Genomic DNA, 16,743 nt, shown 5'->3' with positions numbered 1-16,743 from the left:
TCTGCCTCAGCCTCTCAAAGTGCTGGGATTACAGGCATGAGTCACCAGCCGCCATGTCTGGCCTTTTTTTTTTTTTTTTTTTTTTTTTTGAAACAGGATCTCCTTCTGTTGCCCACACTGGAGTTCAGTGGCATGATCCTAGCTCACTGCAACCTCCACCTACTGAGTTCAACCGATTCTCCCACCTCAGCCTCCTGAGTTGCTTGGACTACAGGTGCACAGCACCACACCTAGCTACTTTTTGTATTTTTTGTAGAGGTAGGGTCTCACTGTGGAGCCCAGGCTGGCCTTGAACTCCTGAACTCAAGTGATCTGCCCTCCTCAGCCTCCTAAAGTGCTGGGATTACAAGGTGTGAGCTACTGTGCCGTGGCCTATTTTTAATTTTTTTAGGAATTCCATACTCCTTCACCAGCAGCTGCACCATTTTATATTCCCACCAGCAATTCACAAGGGTTTTGATTTCTCTGCATCTCATCAACACTTGCTATATTCTGTTATTGTTGCTGTTATAGTGATGGGCATGAAGGTATCTAATTATGCTTTAGGTTAGCATTCCTGGCAGCTTTTGATTTTAAATCTAGGCATTCTTCTGGCCAAGTCAGATGGCTTTCTGTTTGCCTTAAAGGTCTTTTTAGCAGCTACGGCTGTGTGTGGTCCTAGTTCTGTGCTGAGTGAGTGGCCTTGGTGTGGGGTTGTGGCCATGTGGCTCCTCTCCACATCAACTTGGTCATGCGTCCCACCTCCAACACTAGACACTGCTCCACAAAAGTGTGATGTGTTCATGTCCACCTTTTCTGGTTTCCCAGTACCTTCTGACCCAGTTTCAAGGAGCTGGTTGACTCTGTTAAATCCATTTCCTACAGATTGCCTTTTGAATTTCCTGGAATTGGGCAGAGGCAGTTTCTCATTACCGGATGCCTAACCCTCCTGGGGAGGCAGACTTACTTGTAGGAGGCCATTAATCTTCACCATGAGAACCTGAAAAATAAAAATAACAATGGCTGTAATCCCAGCACTTTGGGAGGCCAAGGCTGGTGGATCACCTGAGGTCAGGAGTTTGAGACCAGCCTGGCCAACATGGCAAAACCCCATCTCGACTAAAAATACAAAAAATTAGCCAGGTGTGGTGGCAGGCACCTGTAATCCCAGCTATTCAGGAGGCTGAGGCATGAGAACCACTTCAACCTGGGAGGTGGAGGTTGCAGTGAGCCAAGATAATGCCTCTGCACTTCAGCCCCAGTGACAAGAGCGAAACTCCGTATCAAAAATAAATAAATAGCAACAACAACAAAAAGAAGTGATCATGTGGGCCCTTGCAGGGAGGGGGTAGCTGGGAAGGGTAGGGAGAAACAGTTTTATTTGCTGGCCAGTAGTGCAAGCCTTCACCGGCTGTCTCTGTGCCCGGCAGGCAATGAACATCGTGACCTCAGTGCTCTTGCTCTATGGCAGCGAGGAGGAGGCCTTCTGGCTCCTGGTGGCCCTGTGCGAGCGCATGCTGCCCGACTACTACAACACCAGGGTGGTAGGTGAGTGTCCCAGGTGCTGCCTTGCCTGAGTCTTCAGGTGCCTGGTGGTTCCATGAGGGTGGCAGCCCTTCCCAGGCCAAGATCCAGGCTTCACATGGGTTCCGTAGGAGTTAGAGGATAGTATTACATATTCCGTGGTTTGTAAAGGTCCCTTCAGAGCCCAAATTCCCATCTGTCTAACTTTCTGTCAACTTTTTGATTATAGAAAATTTCAAACATCAAAACTAGAGAATATATATCCCCCATGTAACCTGATGCTCAACTTTATTGAACTCACATCCAGTAAAATCTGTTATTAAATGGAAATGGACTTGTAAGAGTATTTAATCAAGTTCATATTCAAGTGTGTTATCCTGTCCTTCCCCTGCCGTCTGGTGTTTGGAGTTACCACTCTTGGGGTCCTTCAGAGTTGCATCTGTTCACAGTCATCAGAATTGGACACACAGCCAGTTCACCTCTCATGCCTTAGGGAGAAATTAGTATTTCCCCAAAATAAATTTCAAGTGTAGTAGAAGAAACAGTTATTTCACCCAGTGGTTTGGGAACTGTAGAGAGAAGACTTAAAGGGTTTTTTCATCCTTGTTTTCTCCCGGCACTCCAAGTTCCCTTCAGCCCTCACTGAAGAGCTGGCAGGGCTGGAGTGGCCAGGGCTGGTGGGCTTCAGGCCATGGCCCGCCCAGGCCATGGGGTGGGCTCACCTTCAGCCTTGCTCATCCTGCCCACAGGAGCCCTGGTGGACCAAGGCATCTTCGAAGAGCTCACAAGAGACTTCCTGCCACAGCTCTCAGAGAAGATGCAGGACCTGGGGGTGATCTCCAGCATCTCGCTGTCCTGGTTCCTGACCCTCTTCCTCAGTGTCATGCCCTTCGAGAGTGCTGTGGTTATTGTCGACTGTTTCTTCTATGAGGGCATCAAGGTGATACTGCAGGTGGCCTTGGCCGTCCTAGACGCCAACATGGAGCAGCTGCTGGGCTGCAGCGATGAGGGCGAGGCCATGACTGTGCTGGGCAGGTGATGTGCTGGGCTTTTTCTCCTGCCAGGGGCTCACAGCAGACCCTCTCACCAGCCCTGGGCACTGTCCAGTCAGCATGCAGTGACTGTGCCCACCAAGTGCTAGGCCACAGCTGGACCCAGAGGTGCTCTGGGGTCAGGAGCCAGCTCCTTTCTAATGGGAAATGAAGCAGCACTCAGTGATAGGTGCTGGGAGGAATAAAGCAGGTGCTGCAGCCAGAGCGTTCTGGCTGAAGAGCCGCCGCTCAAATGTGGGGATGGGGATGCTCCCAGAGGAAGCAGTGACCACAGATCCAGTGATCACAATTCCAGTTGGTGGCATAGCTGGACTTTTCCTATGTCTACCCGGTGGTCCCCATCATACCTCTCCAAGCTGAGCTGCAATTGCAGCCCCCATGCCCTGGAGGGAGTAGACCTGCCCTGGGCCCGCTGGTGATGTCCAGCTAGTCATGCCAAACGCCTGGCATCATCCCAGCCCCTCCACCCCCTCTTTAGTCCCCACATCCCATCCCTTGCAGATTCCGTCTGGAATCCAGCCCCTGGCCTACCGTGGTGCAGCCCAAGCCTACCATGCCCTTTCCCTGGAGTTCCTTTTTCAGGTCTTTCACCTGCCTGCATCCCATAGGACTCTTATGAAACCTGGCCTTGCCCCTCCCCTGGGTCCTGTGTACAAAGGCACTGTCTGAGACTCCAGCCTGGCCTTCAAGCCCCGGCACCTCCTGGCTACACTCTGCCAGGCCCAGAGCTCTGTGGAAGCCCACCCTCCTACATATCTTATTTGCCTAGTCTGGAATGCACCCACCCTCCAGGAACAGAATGGAAATGCTGCCACTTGCCTATGTCCAGGCCAGGTGATGCCTGGGTCCCTGTAGATCCAGCAGAGTTGGCACCTCCCTACTGTGGACCATAGTAGCTTTTGGCCCAAGCTGATGTCAAGACACTCAGCCTGCAGCTGGAGTCTGTGGTTCGTTTTCCTGCCCCTTCCTATAACAGGCGGATCGGGCCTCCTCCAGAGTAGGGGTCTGACGGGGGTAGGACCAAGGTCATGGGCATGGGGAATCAGCTACCTCCTCCCACCTGAGTGTCAGGCTCAGCCCAGAGAGCCAGGGAGGCCATGAGCTCTGGTGGGGCTAGGTCAGCTGATCCAGGTAGGACTCCATCCCCAGGACTGTGTCCCTGGAGAAGCTGATTCCCTGGGCTGCAGCAGGCTTTCCCACCCCACTTCCCCCAGACCTTCTCCTGTGACTCAACCTTTGATTCTTCTTGGCCAAGGTGGGAAGATCCCACATACCCAGGGCCCTGCCAAAGTGAGGAAGACTGTCATCCTTCCATCGGGGTAGGGTCTGGAGTTATAAAGGGTTCCTGCTCAAGGGACACTCCCCCCACCCCAGAAAACAGCCCAGCATCCTCAGGGTTAATGCTCAGGCCTTGTGGGGCGCACTGCCCTGTAGAGCTCCAACTTGCTGGGGGCCCTGATGGGGCACACCTCTGCCCTCCTGGGGGGTGCCCAGTCCTCAGCATGCTCCTTGTTAGGAGAATTGTGAAGATTGGGTCCCTCCGCATCACTCAGCTGTGGGAACGAGGCTCCCTTTGCCTGTGCGTGGTCTGGACTGTTGTCCTCTGCCCTTTGCAGATACCTGGATAATGTGGTCAATAAGCAGAGTGTCTCTCCTCCTATCCCACACCTCCATGCCTTGCTGACCAGCGGAGATGACCCCCCTGCAGAGGTGGACATCTTTGAGCTCCTGAAAGTGTCCTATGAGGTCAGCACTCAGTGGGGCTAGTTTGGCCAGGCAGCTCCATCTGGTATGTGGGTTGGGTGGCTACGGGCAGGTGGCATCATCTCACAAAGTCACCTCTGCCTGTAGAAATTCAGCAGCCTGAGGGCTGAAGACATTGAGCAGATGCGGTTTAAACAGAGGCTGAAAGTGATCCAGTCCTTGGAGGACACAGCCAAGAGGAGTGTGGTATGGGTGCCGGCGGGGCTGGACGGGGGCTGGGCCTGGGGGCAGTGGTGCCCTCTTCACAGAGCAGGGTGGGTGCAGGGCTCCCCACACCCAGTCTCCTATACTGCTTGGTGTGTACATCCTGGTAGGATTCATGGGACTGGGATACAGGGGTGTAGATGAGAAGGTGGGGAGAGGTCCCAGTTACTTTTCTTTGCTGGTGGGCGAGTCACCGGGAAGCTTCTCAGACAGCTCCCACCCTGAAGGCCACATGCCCTCTGGGTTGAGCCTTCCCCCCACTGGCTGTGCCATGTGTTCCCTGCCCCACTCCCAGGCAACAACATGCTGCCACCCTCCACACACCCCAGACACCATGTCTCTGCCACAAGCTTCTGTCCACGTCTCTGGAGGGGCCAGGCCCTCCCTGCCACCCTGTGCTGCAAGACCTGTTCGTGATCTCTGCCCCTAAAGCTAGGGACTTCTTCCATTGTTTCCATGTTCCCAACCCTCCTACAGGCTTGTAGGACACTGTGAGGACATTGGGTCACAACACCAGAGACTCACTGCTTCAGCCCGTTAAAGCAAAGGAGTGTCAGCTTGCAGGATCTAGTGCTCTTTCCACAGAGTTGGCACCAGGGTTTCTGCAGGGATCCAGATGACAGGAGCTAAATGAGCATCCCTCACCCTGCGACCTCAACTGCACATTGAGGAGAGAAAGGCTCCCCCAAGCCCATCCTGGGAAGGAGCCCGGGAGTGTGAGCTGACTGGTGGTTGGGGGGCCCGGGATGGGCTGTGGCCTTGCCCTCTCCTGACGGGTCCGCCCTCAAGTGCTGGGCCACTGAGAGGATGCTTCACACCTTTGCTCTCTTCCACTGAGGATGCTGTCACAGAGTGTCGTACTTCTGTGGCAGGAGCTTGCAATCCAGCCATACACCTGTTTCTCCTTCCGTCTAGGTCCGAGCTATACCTGTGGACATCGGTTTCTCAATTGAAGAGTTGGAGGACCTTTACATGGTGTTTAAGGTGACAGCCCAGAGCTAGGGCAGGGCCCATTCCTAGCTTCCTAGCTTCCTGCCAGAAAATAAACAGATTTAAGTGTATCCCCCAAGTGCATCCTCAGATGCATTTACTCTGAATCTCATGTGGTACAATCACATCCGTCTTGGAGTTTAGGCAGGACCTCTTAAATTGCAGAAAATCCACTCAAGTCATTTACACAGAAGAGGGAATGCATTGCCCTTGTAACTGAAAAGTCTAGCAGTGCACAGCTTTAGACATGGCTGGATCCCGGTGCTCAAATGTGCTCTCAGGCTCCCCCACCTCTGATGACCTCTGCACTGCTCTTCCTACACCATGGCAGGACTGTCATACAGCTCCGGGGCCATACTCTCTTCTTAGTAACCCCAGTGCAAAGAGAATTTTTCTTGTGGTTTTAGCAAAAGACCCAGCCTTGATGGTTGGAATGACCACCTTTCTCTTCTTGTTGCCAGTTCCCATCCACCTCTCCACAGGTTCAGTGCTCAAGGTGGCCGCTGCGCTGTGACCCTAGTGTCACAACACTTGAGCCAGTTCTGCCCGCCTCCTAGAGAAGTCATAGGAGTGAGAGCAAGCCTCAGGCCTCTTGTTTCCCTGGAACCCTGCCAGGAAGGCTCAGCCCTTTTCTGGGGCCAGCAGACCAGCTCTGCCCCCTGCAGGCTGCCGAGGGCTGTGTTTCTCAGCCAACCCTCTCCCCATCTGTTATAAGGGGCTGATGATACCCTGAGAGCTTTTGGGAGGTGCTGCAGTTTCTGGCCAGTGCTCATCACCCCAGAGCTCTGCAGGGTTGGACAGAGGGGGAGGGTGGATGCACATCAGCCTAGAGGTCCCCTCAACCCACAGGCTTAGTGGCTGGGTTGTCTCACCAGACCATCTCCCACAGGCCAAACACCTGGCTAGCCAGTACTGGGGGTGCAGCCGCATGGTGGCCAGCCGTCGGGACCCCAGCCTGCCCTACCTAGAGCAGTACCGGATCGATGCCAGCCAGTTCCAGGAACTCTTTGCCAGCCTGACGCCCTGGGCCTGTGGCTCCCACACACCTGTGCTAGCAGGGCGCATGTTCCGGCTCCTGGACAAAAACAAGGACTTGCTGATCAACTTCAAGGAGTTCGTAATGGGGATGAGTGAGTGCCTGCAGGGCCTACAAGGGGCCTGACCCTCCCACACCCTTTCCCAGGAAGCCTTCCAAATGCCACCATCTCCAGTCTGTCCCTACTACAGCAAGCAGGGAGCAGCTTGAGCCTCTGGCCCTAGATTTAGGAGTAACAGTTTACCCATGGGGGCCAAGTTGGGGTCCAGCAGGAGCCTTGTCCCCCGACGCATGCAGTCTGAGGCTGCTAGAAGCTGGTCTGCCAGCCCCAGGGAAGGGTTGAGCCTTCCCAGCAGGGTGCCAGGGAGACAAGAGGGAGACACCCCCTGAACTCTCCGGCGGGGAGTTGGGCAGTGCAGGCTGTGAAGAGGGTCCCACTCAGACCCCCTGCAAGGGGCTCTGCAGCCATCTTGCCAGCCCCCTCCCTGGCCTCCACAGGCGGGATGTACCACGGGGACCTGACAGAGAAACTCAAGGTGCTCTACAAGCTACACCTTCCCCCAGGTGAGAACCTCCTTCGCACTCCCCAGCCATTGTCTCCCACTTGTCCAGAAGTTCAGCTGCAGAGGACGGGCCTCTGTGGGACTATGGGGTCTTGAGGGAGCACAGGGGCTCTGTAGGCTGGAGGTTCACATTGGAGGAGAGGGAGGGAGCTGGAGCACCTGGCAAAGGTCTGAGACCAGGGCCTTGGCCTGGGAAGGGACATGGAGGAGAATCCCATGAGTGACTGGGCACCACTGGGAACAGAATACTCACCAAGCAGGCAGCTGGACCCAAAAACCATGAGGTGGGGCATGAATGGAGCTTCAGAGTTGGAACTGAAACCACCTGCATTAATTTGTCAAGTTTCTTTTTTTTTTTTTTTTTTTTGAGACAGAGTTTCACTCTTGTTACCCAGGCTGGAGTGCAATGGCGCGATCTCGGCTCACCGCAACCTCCGCCTCCTAGGTTCAGCAATTCTCCTGCCTCAGCCTCCTGAGTAGCTGGGATTACAGGCATGCGCCACCATGCCCAGCTAATTTTTTGTATTTTTAGTAGAGACGGGGTTTCACCATGTTGACCAGGATGGTCTTGATCTCTTGACCTCGTGATCCACCCGCCTCAGCCTCCCAAAGTGCTGGGATTACAGGCTTGAGCCACTGCGCCCGGCAATTTGTCAAGTTTCTTAAGGGTTTATTTCCAGAGGTTCAGCTAGAGAATCCTGTCACATGGCCATGAAGGGCCACTTCTCTCTGGCCTCTCAGTGGTGCTGGAGCCTAATGGGGCTGCAGTGGCGACAGGCTGTCTGTGCAGGGGGAGGGCTCGCATGGGTGGCTCCTTGGACAGTGCTCCAAGGAGGGGGTCATCTCCATCATCCCAGAAGGAAACAAAGGCTTGGGCAAGTGGATATCATGGACCGGGTGCTCTGCTCCAGGAGTGGATCTGCCCCAGGTCACTGCTGTTGCTTGAAATCTGAGGTCAGCAGCCTCCCTCAGAACCGACCCTGTGATTTGTAAAGCTTGCAGCCCATTGCTCTGTGCCTCCAGAGCTAAAAGGTTCTTGACATAGTTGTTCTCACTTGTGACTGGCTCACCAGAGAGGCCCTGGTGGGACAGACTCCACTGGGCCTGGGTCCCAGGGTTGAGAGCATGCAGGGCTACCTTGACACTCCTGAGTCCCTCAGCCCCCCATGCCCTGTCCAGACACAGAGAACACGGGCTCTGGTGGGCTGCAGCCCATGCCCTGCCACACTCACCCAGGACCATGTGATCCACAACCCTGGGTACTGCTTGGTGACCCCCAGCAAAGACTGCACAGAATGAGGCAGGCCAGCATGCATGATGTGGCATAACCTCTGAACTACCCCAAAGGGAGAGCAGCAAGTTGCCTTTGTGTGGCTGGTCTCTCTCTGTGTGCCCATAGGAGCATGAACCACTCACAGGGTCCACCGGCCAGATGATCATTGGGGCAGGAGGGCAGCTACTGTTCACTGGACTGCTGATTGTGTTGATTGGATTTTTACCTGGGATATGTAATTCCTTTTCAAACACAATGTAAAAGGAAAGTGGCTGGGTGCAGTGACTCACACCTGTAATGCCAGCACTTTAGAAGGTCAAGCCAGGCGAATCACTTGAGGTCAGGAGTTCGAGACCAGCCTGGCCAACATAGTGAAATGCATCTCTACTAAAAATGTAAAAATTAAGGCCAGGCACAGTGGCTCACGCCTGTAATCCCAGCATTTTAGGAGGCCGAGGTGGGTGGATCACCTGAGGTCGGGAGTTCGAGAGCAGCTTGACCAACATGGAGAAACCCTGTCTCTACTAAAAATACAAAATTAGCCAGGTGTTTTAGCACATGCCTATAATCCCAGCTACTCAGGAGGTTGAGGCAGGAGAATCCCTTGAACCCAGGAGGTAGAATTGCAGTGAACCGAGATCTTGCAACTGCACTCCAGCCTGAACAATAAAGTGAGACTCCATTTCAAAAAAAAAAAAAAGTCAGGAAAGTAGAAACCAGAACTATCACCATCAAAACTGTTTTTTGAGAAGGAGTCTGGTACTGTTCCCTGCGTTAGAGTGCAGTGGTACAATCTCGGCTCACTGCAACCTCTGCCTTCCAGGTTCAAGGGATTCTCCTGCCTCAGTCTCCTGAGTAGCTGGGACTACAGGTGTCCACCACCATGCCCAGCTAATTTTTTGTATTTTTAGTAGAGATGGGGTTTCAGTATGTTGGCCAACCTGGTCTCAAATGCCTGACCTCATGATCCACCTGTCTCGGCCTCCCAAAGTGCTGGGATTACAGGTCTGAGCCACCACACCTGGCCACCATCAAAACTATTACCGAGTATTGTAATGGGCGGGTGCTGGGACTGGCCAGGCTGTGGGCAAGGAAAGCGAGCCTCTGCCCAGGGCTGCAGGGGACTTGCTCTTAGGGGATCTCCTTGTTTCCTCCTGCCCTCACTCTGTCTTCTCTCCAAGCACAGCTCTGAGCCCAGAGGAAGCTGAGTCAGCCCTGGAAGCAGCCCATTATTTCACAGAGGACAGCTCCTCAGAAGGTGAGTGGCCATTGGAACACTTGACATGCGTGGCCAGCAGCCCATCTGGGCTCAGGGACCAGGCCGCATGGGGTGCTCCCCAGGGGACCATGGGCTGGGCCCTGCCACATTAGCTGGGACTGGGGCCGCCCCCTGTGGATGTCCTCATTCCTGTTTCTCTTATGTCTGTCTCTCTCTGGACCTTGACTCCTCCCACCTCTGCCCCTCTGCCTCTCCTCTGCCGTCCCTTCCAGCATCTCCTCTGGCCTCAGATCTGGATCTTTTCCTGCCCTGGGAGGCTCAAGGTCAGTCCCCGGAAGGCAGGGGTACCCCCCTGTACCTCCTAACACTCTCCTGAACTGTCAGGAAGACTGGAAGCTCTTTGTCCCAGGGACCCCTCTGGGACTTCATCCTCTGGGGATAAGTCCTGAGAATGACCCAGAGCCAAGCCACTCCTGTGCACCGCCTCCGTGTCTGTTGTGGGTGGGCAGTAAATAAGGCCCCCAGCACACTAGGCGCCGAGCAGGCCCCGGGACCACCTCCTCAGCCACATGTTAGAGGTATTCTGTCTTCATGTGAGTCGGAAATAAATACAAAAGCTACCATTGGAGCATGTGAAAGACACAGCGTGGGCGAGTGGAGGCTGGAAGGAATATTGGATGCTTTTCTAGGAAAAATCTTCATGTTGCACATCACTTTTTTGTTAAGGAACAACGTGCATGTTGAGTGCCTGTTAGAACTCACCACTGTGCTGTTTAAAGCCTTTTGGGAGCATCTGATCTGAGGTGATGGGAGCATTCTAGGCCCTGGGCTTTGGCAGTCAGACTGGTGACGTGCAACATACTTGCAAAACCGACCATAATGCCACCTGGTGATTTCACGTAGGGGATAATGCACACCAGGGAACCGACTCAAAAGAGAAAAATATAGTGTGTACCAAGATGCCCATGGCAGTCCTGTTGACAGTGGCAGAGGCTGACTTAAGCTTGAGGACCTTAATTTCAAGGACAGAAACTAGAGAAACAGGTGTACCTTCTGTTGTATGTGGAACGAGCAGGCCGCTCTAGGCTTGTCCCTCATGCTTCTGAGAGTGGCATGGTGGCACAGAGCCCTGGCCTCGGACTGCATGTAGCCCCCAGGATGCAGGGCCTTCATTCCAGGGTGAGAAGCTTGAGCCAAGAGAGGTGTGCCCTTCAATGCCATCAAACAGCCAGTGAGGGCAGCTCAGAACTGAGGTGCTGCCAACCTGCCTGAGGTCCTCCCACCAGCCACACTGCCTTGGGGAACAGCTCCAGGAGAGCTGGTCGACCACTTCTCCCCAGGTGCCTGTTCCCATGCAGGGAGTGTAGTGTGCACCAACTCCAGCAAATGCAGTCCTCCCGGAAACACTATGCTGAGCACCGGATCTATGCACAGACAACCCCTCAGCAACTGGCACAGCAGGCGCTGGTGGAATTGGTCATTAGGATTCCCCTCAGTTCTAGTAGGAATTATAGAATTCATTAGTCCTCAGACTTATCTGTAACCCGAATCATCATTCACTTCAAAATCAGCATGTTGAGACTTGTATTCATTTGAAAAAGAGGAAGGTGAGGGTTTGGCGGCTTTTGTTTTAATGTGACCAAGTGAGGGAATGCTCAGGCCCTTGCTGTGGTGCCACAGGGTAGGGCCAGGTGGGCCAGAGAGGAGGCATGGCATGGGGGACCTGCCCCCCAGGGCCTGGCCTGGGGCTGGCTCTACAGAAACACAGACTACATCTCTCAAGGACCCCAGGAGTTTGCAGTCCCAACAGCAGAATGTTCTTCATGTTCTTTTTATTTTTCCATTTGTCCAGAAGCACTACCGCAGGAAGAGCAAGAAGGAAGTGGAAGTGAGGATGTCCAGGAAAAGAAAGGAGGTACAGGCCATTCTCTGCTATTGTTCTTAGAGATCCCAGCGTTGGGACACCCTTCCTTGCTAGTCTCTTGCCCAGTCACTGTCAGAGAGCCCCCTACCCTGGGAGATGGCAGATGCGTGCCCCCATCAGGAAGCAGGCCTCTGGGTGCACAGCTACTCGTCAGCAGCCACAGGAGGCTTTGCGCTCTCCACCAGCCACACTGGTGCTGCTCAGCCAGCCCCCTCTTGCCAGCTTCTCCAGATTGAACTGCAAATTATTCCAGATGCCCTGTGACTCCATCTGAAGGAAGATAGTGTGGACCCATTGTCATCAGCTTAGGTCCAATCACTTCAGCAATTTAGGGGAAACCTGTGGCTATTCTGGGTTGTTTTCCCATAACCACCTTCCCAAATGACAGGATGTTTTGTAATAGGGCCCCGGTAACTCCATGCCAGAAAACACCCAACCCCTCCTCTCCCTGCTGTCAGCCCCCAGCCCTCTATCTCACGTGACAAAGATTAATCTCTCTCCTCCTAACCCGCAGAGGAGAAGGGGACTGGCTCTCCAGACTATCGGCACTACCTTCGAATGTGGGCCAAGGAGAAAGAGGTTCAGAAGGAGACGATTAAGGATCTTCCCAAGATGAACCAGGTAGGCTCCATGGGAGCCTACAGTGGACATTTCTGGAGAGCTCTGGCCAAGGCTGGGCCCTAATATCAGAGCACCCACACTGCAGCATCTCCTGAGGGTGGGAAGGCTCCTCCCTGCCTCTAAAGCCGGTTAGTCCTGGTTGCCAGTCAGTGATGATTCCAGAAAGACAAGAAACCAGTTGCTCCAGGGCCTTGTACGGGGGTGTGTTTCCATGGTGCCACTGCCCAGACTGAGTGTCCACGAATCAGGAGCCAGAGGCTCATAGGCTACCTTTGACAAGAATGTGTTCCATACCCTGCACCCTCCCAGCCCTGCCCAGAGCTCTGCACACACAGCCTCTCCACAGCCCACTCTTCATTCACTGGTCTTGCCGGTCAGGACCATGGTGTCTTTCCAAGGGTCTCACAGCCAGAAAATGGGAGACCCCAGCTTCAAACTGCAAATGTTCAGCCAAAGGCAAGTCTGGAGCACCAGCCTAACCATGGCCCTTGGGCCAGATCCACCGCCTGGCTATGCCCAGTAGGGGACTCTGCAATCTGAGCACTCACCCTGCAGGCCTGGAGAGTGGGCACTACATGCAATGAGGAGTCTTCTCGCTCTTAGGCCAGGGAGCCTAGATGTGTGGCTTAAGGACCTAGCACCCTCCCCAGGAGCTCCCTTCTCAGCTCACCTAGACTGTACTCTCCTCACTGTCACCTTCTAAAGAGCTTCATTCAAAGGCCGAGTTGAGGTTGCTTCTGATTAAAAATGTAAAAAGCCAAAGAAGTCTTTGGAGTGACTGGGTTTAGAGTCATGGTAGAACTCCATCTCCCTCTGCAAATAGAACAGACCTAGAAACAAGGAGGCTCCAGGTCAGACTGGCATGCTGTATGTGCCGAGAGAAAGGCAGCTGGAGAAGAAAGCCTTTTGAAGAGCTATGTGGCCTTAGTTGAGCCACTCTCCCCCTCTGAGCCTCTGTCCTGATCTTGTGAAATGGGACTGATAAGCCTCGTAGAGATGATTAAGACGGGAGCCAACATCCTTAGGCTGGCCCAAGTCATCAGTTTGGCTAATATGGACCCCTTCTGACTGGTCTTTTACCATCTCCCTGTTTTGTTTTTCTCCTTAAAAGGAACAGTTCATTGAGCTGTGCAAGACGCTTTACAACATGTTCAGTGAAGACCCCATGGAGCAGGACCTGTACCACGCCATCGCTACAGTGGCCAGCCTCCTGCTCCGCATCGGAGAGGTGGGGAAGAAGTTCTCGGCCCGCACAGTCAGGAAGCCCAGGGACTGTGCCACTGAGGAGGACGAGCCACCAGCACCCGAACCCCATCAGGATACAGCCAGGGAGCGTCAGCCCCCAGCTGCAGGAGACCCCCAAGCCAAAGGAGGTGGAGACATGCACCTCGGAAAAGTCCCACAGGAGAGCCAGGTGGTGGTGGAGGCAGGCAGCGGCGAGGGACAGGGCTCACCCTCCCAGCCACTGTCTGATGATGAAACCAAAGATGACATGTCCATGTCCTCATACTCAGTGGTCAGCACAGGCTCCCTGCCGTGTGAAGACCTCGCGGATGACACAGTGCTGGTGGGCGGGGAGGCCTGCAGTCCCACAGTCCGCATTGGGGGCACTGTTGACACTGACTGGTGCATCTCCTTCGAGCAGATCCTGGCCTCCATCCTGACGGAGTCTGTGCTGGTGAACTTCTTTGAGAAGAGAGTGGACATTGGACTCAAGATAAAGGACCAAAAGAAAGTGGAGAGACAGTTCAGCACTGCCAGTGACCATGAGCAGCCTGGAGTTTCTGGCTGATGCCTGCAGCTGTGACACTTGGCCTGAGGTGTTATCAGTGGACTGGCCTCATCTCCTCCTGCCCTTCCTCCCTTATCAGTTTCTCTTTAAAGGCGTGCCCTTCCTGCTCTCCCAGGAGCAGTGAGTGTGTGACTGGAAAGGAGGCTGGTGCAGACCCAGCTGCCTTAGACAGATTCCCTGGGCCTGCATCTCCTGGCACCGGCTGCTTCTGGGCCCAAGAGGAGGCTGTGGCTCCCACCATCCTTACACCCGGTGGGAGCCTGCCTTGCACCAGCTGCACCTTCCTAGTGTTAGAGGCTCTCAGATCTGCCCTTGCTTGCCTCATACCTCTGTGCCCTGCACTGTGGTCAGGCCAGCTGAGTCCCTCCATCCATGGGATGCTCTCCTACAGCTGTGTGGTACAGGGGTCATTTCTGCCTCTTGGCACCAGATGGGGAGGGCATGTGTATGTTGGGCACCAAAGTGATGGAACCCTCAGGTGCTCTTGAGGAGCCTGAACCTCCTGACAGGAACATGAGCAGAACATTATTGCACAGGGTGGGTGCTGCACACAGGCGTGGCTGTACACGGGCATGGCTATACACACACTCTCAGCTCATCATCCTTTCCAGTAACTTTGAAAGCACATCCCTCAGGTCCTGATATATTTCCTTGAATTCATTTCAGTTGGCTAGAAATTACACTGTGCTCAATGCCTTAATAAATCCCTGAAAGAAAACCCACACCGTGTGCAGTGCCTTGCTGTGGCCCCCAACCACTGCTTAGGCCTCCCAACTTCTCCCCAGGCCAAGTGTGGGGCCCTGGCTGTGTTCTGGAAGTTCAAGACACTTAGTCCTCCACAGGGGGTGGAAGAGTATAAGGCCTGCCAGGTTGGATGGAGAAGCAGAAGGTGCTGATGCAGGCGGGGGCAGGTCCTGACCAACCTGCATTAGGGGATGCCCTGACCTCCACAGGTCTTCATGGGCAGGGGTTATGGGTCCTGGTGAAGGAAGTGCATTCTCAGACCTAGGCTGCAGCAAGTGTCTGCCCTTGGGTTCAAGAAGCAGACTGGAGCCACAGGTGACCAGAGGGGGCCCTCGGGCTGAGCCACAAGGATCCCCTCACTTTGCAGCAGGAGCTGAAACTGACCAGTGTCCAGCGTTTGCCCCTACATGGGGCTGCTCTTGCTTCTACTAAAAGATCCAGCAATTCCCCCCTTCTCCATGGGGGATACAGTCCAGGGCCCCCTGTGGATGTCTAAAACCGCAGATAATAACAAACCCTAAACGTGTTTTTTCCTATACATACATACCTGTGATTAAGTTTATAATTTGGCACCTTAAGAGACTAACAATAATAAAATGTAACAGTTATACTGTAATGAAAGTTGTAAACGTGGTTTGTCTCAGTATCTTGTACTGTACTCATCTCTTTTCCAGGTGGCTTTTGACTTTGGGTAACTAAAGCTGCAGAAAGTGAAACTCAGAGATACTACTGTATATCTCTTTGGAGGCTGTTTTTGTTTTAACTAAGTAGCTTTGCTTCTTTGTTCGTTTTAGAGACAGGGTCTCACTCTGCTATCCAGGCATGACCATAGCTCACTGCAGCTCAAACTCTTGGCCTGAAGTGATTCTCATGCTGCTGCCTTCCTAAGTAGCTTGGGACTACAGGCATGCAGCACCATGCCTGGCTTTAATTTCCTTTCTAGTATTTACATAAACTACCATAAAATAATTTCAAATGATTTATACCAAAAAGACTGTTCTTGGCTATACTATAATTAAGATATAATAACCTCATACATTTAGTAATTTCAAGTCTTAAATTGATTATATTCAAGTAGATTTGAATAACTTGGAATTTGGATAAATGCCTTTTTTTCATCTTTTTGTCTTTACAGAGGTAAGATAAATGTTTTTAATATGTGGAAGTATAAGCTTGTGAATACACCAAATAAATTACACCCAAGAATATAAAAGAGGAATCTGGCCTATTCACATGATACAATGTACAAAAATGTACAATAGTCCTTTCATCCATAAATCATTCAACCTGGGTAAATAATTCAAAATGTTTAACAATCAGAACAGTAACATTAAATAATAGATAATACAAATAAAACATTTAAATTATAAGTAAACATGAATATTTTAAAACTGCCTACTGAGTAATGTAAGTCATATCAAACCACTCATCAAATCATTCTTATAATTTTCAAGAAAAAAAATCCATATACCTGAATTTTTAAAGGATTTTGATGTTCTGACTAAAGCCCTTTTTGGCCTTAGTCCACCTGCACCCAGGTGAATAAGAAAAATAAAAATGATTTTCATGTTCTTTATTGCCAAAAGGAGAAAAATATACAGAAAAGTAGAAAAACAATTTTTTCCTAGTGCTACAGATTACTTCTCAGTATTTTGGTGTTGATTCTGAAATTTTTTTCGGTTTAACCGATGTCATATATGAAATTTTTACTCTTTTCATTAAGCATAAAACATTCTTTGCAGATGCCTTCTGTTCTCAGCCACAATAACTTAAACGTGGAAATGAAGGAAGACCACCCAAATGAGAAACGTTGTGGGAGTCAGCATCATCACCCAGCGTGGGTGGGTGCAAGTGCCTGGGGGTGGAAAACGGGAAAGGCTCCAGGTGGTTCTGACTACACCCTATTGGAAACTCGAGGTGAGCTAACAAGAAGCAGGATGTTTTCTGTGACTGGTTTGGGCAGCATATTCCACTTTCTCGGCTTGGTTCTGATAATGGGAGGGTGGTACAAAAAATAGAGGAGCAGGCAGGTACTCCTGACCACTCCTTACCACGCCG

The 16,743-nt window shown here is 52.5% G+C and overlaps 1 protein-coding gene across 6 annotated transcripts in view; it reads left to right on the top strand.

Moving 5' to 3' along the window:
- The window catches only part of TBC1D9B (TBC1 domain family member 9B), a 51,622-nt gene extending 36,308 nt beyond the window's left edge, over positions 1–15,314 (top strand). For 3 of the 6 annotated variants that reach the window (XM_032270207.1, XM_032270211.1, XM_032270212.1), the window contains exons 11-22: positions 1,410–1,527; positions 2,253–2,538; positions 4,172–4,301; positions 4,407–4,505; positions 5,439–5,507; positions 6,403–6,643; positions 7,048–7,113; positions 9,572–9,643; positions 9,877–9,927; positions 11,457–11,519; positions 12,043–12,149; positions 13,261–15,314. In XM_032270207.1, the coding sequence (XP_032126098.1) occupies positions 1,410–1,527; positions 2,253–2,538; positions 4,172–4,301; positions 4,407–4,505; positions 5,439–5,507; positions 6,403–6,643; positions 7,048–7,113; positions 9,572–9,643; positions 9,877–9,927; positions 11,457–11,519; positions 12,043–12,149; positions 13,261–13,941 (1,983 nt within the window). In that variant the 3' untranslated portion in view covers positions 13,942–15,314. The remainder of the gene's footprint in view (positions 1–1,409; positions 1,528–2,252; positions 2,539–4,171; positions 4,302–4,406; positions 4,506–5,438; positions 5,508–6,402; positions 6,644–7,047; positions 7,114–9,571; positions 9,644–9,876; positions 9,928–11,456; positions 11,520–12,042; positions 12,150–13,260) is intronic. The other 3 variants (XM_032270208.1, XM_032270209.1, XM_032270210.1) reach the window with 3 other exon arrangements.
- The last annotated feature ends 1,429 nt before the right edge of the window (positions 15,315–16,743 follow it).

Source organism: Sapajus apella, unplaced genomic scaffold (genome assembly GCF_009761245.1).
Source record: "Sapajus apella isolate SASKATOON/1434 unplaced genomic scaffold, GSC_monkey_1.0 scaffold206, whole genome shotgun sequence".
NCBI classification, from domain to species: Eukaryota; Metazoa; Chordata; class Mammalia; order Primates; family Cebidae; genus Sapajus; species Sapajus apella.
Note: the sequence above shows the minus strand (reverse complement) of the source record. Positions and strands in the feature narration are given on the sequence as shown.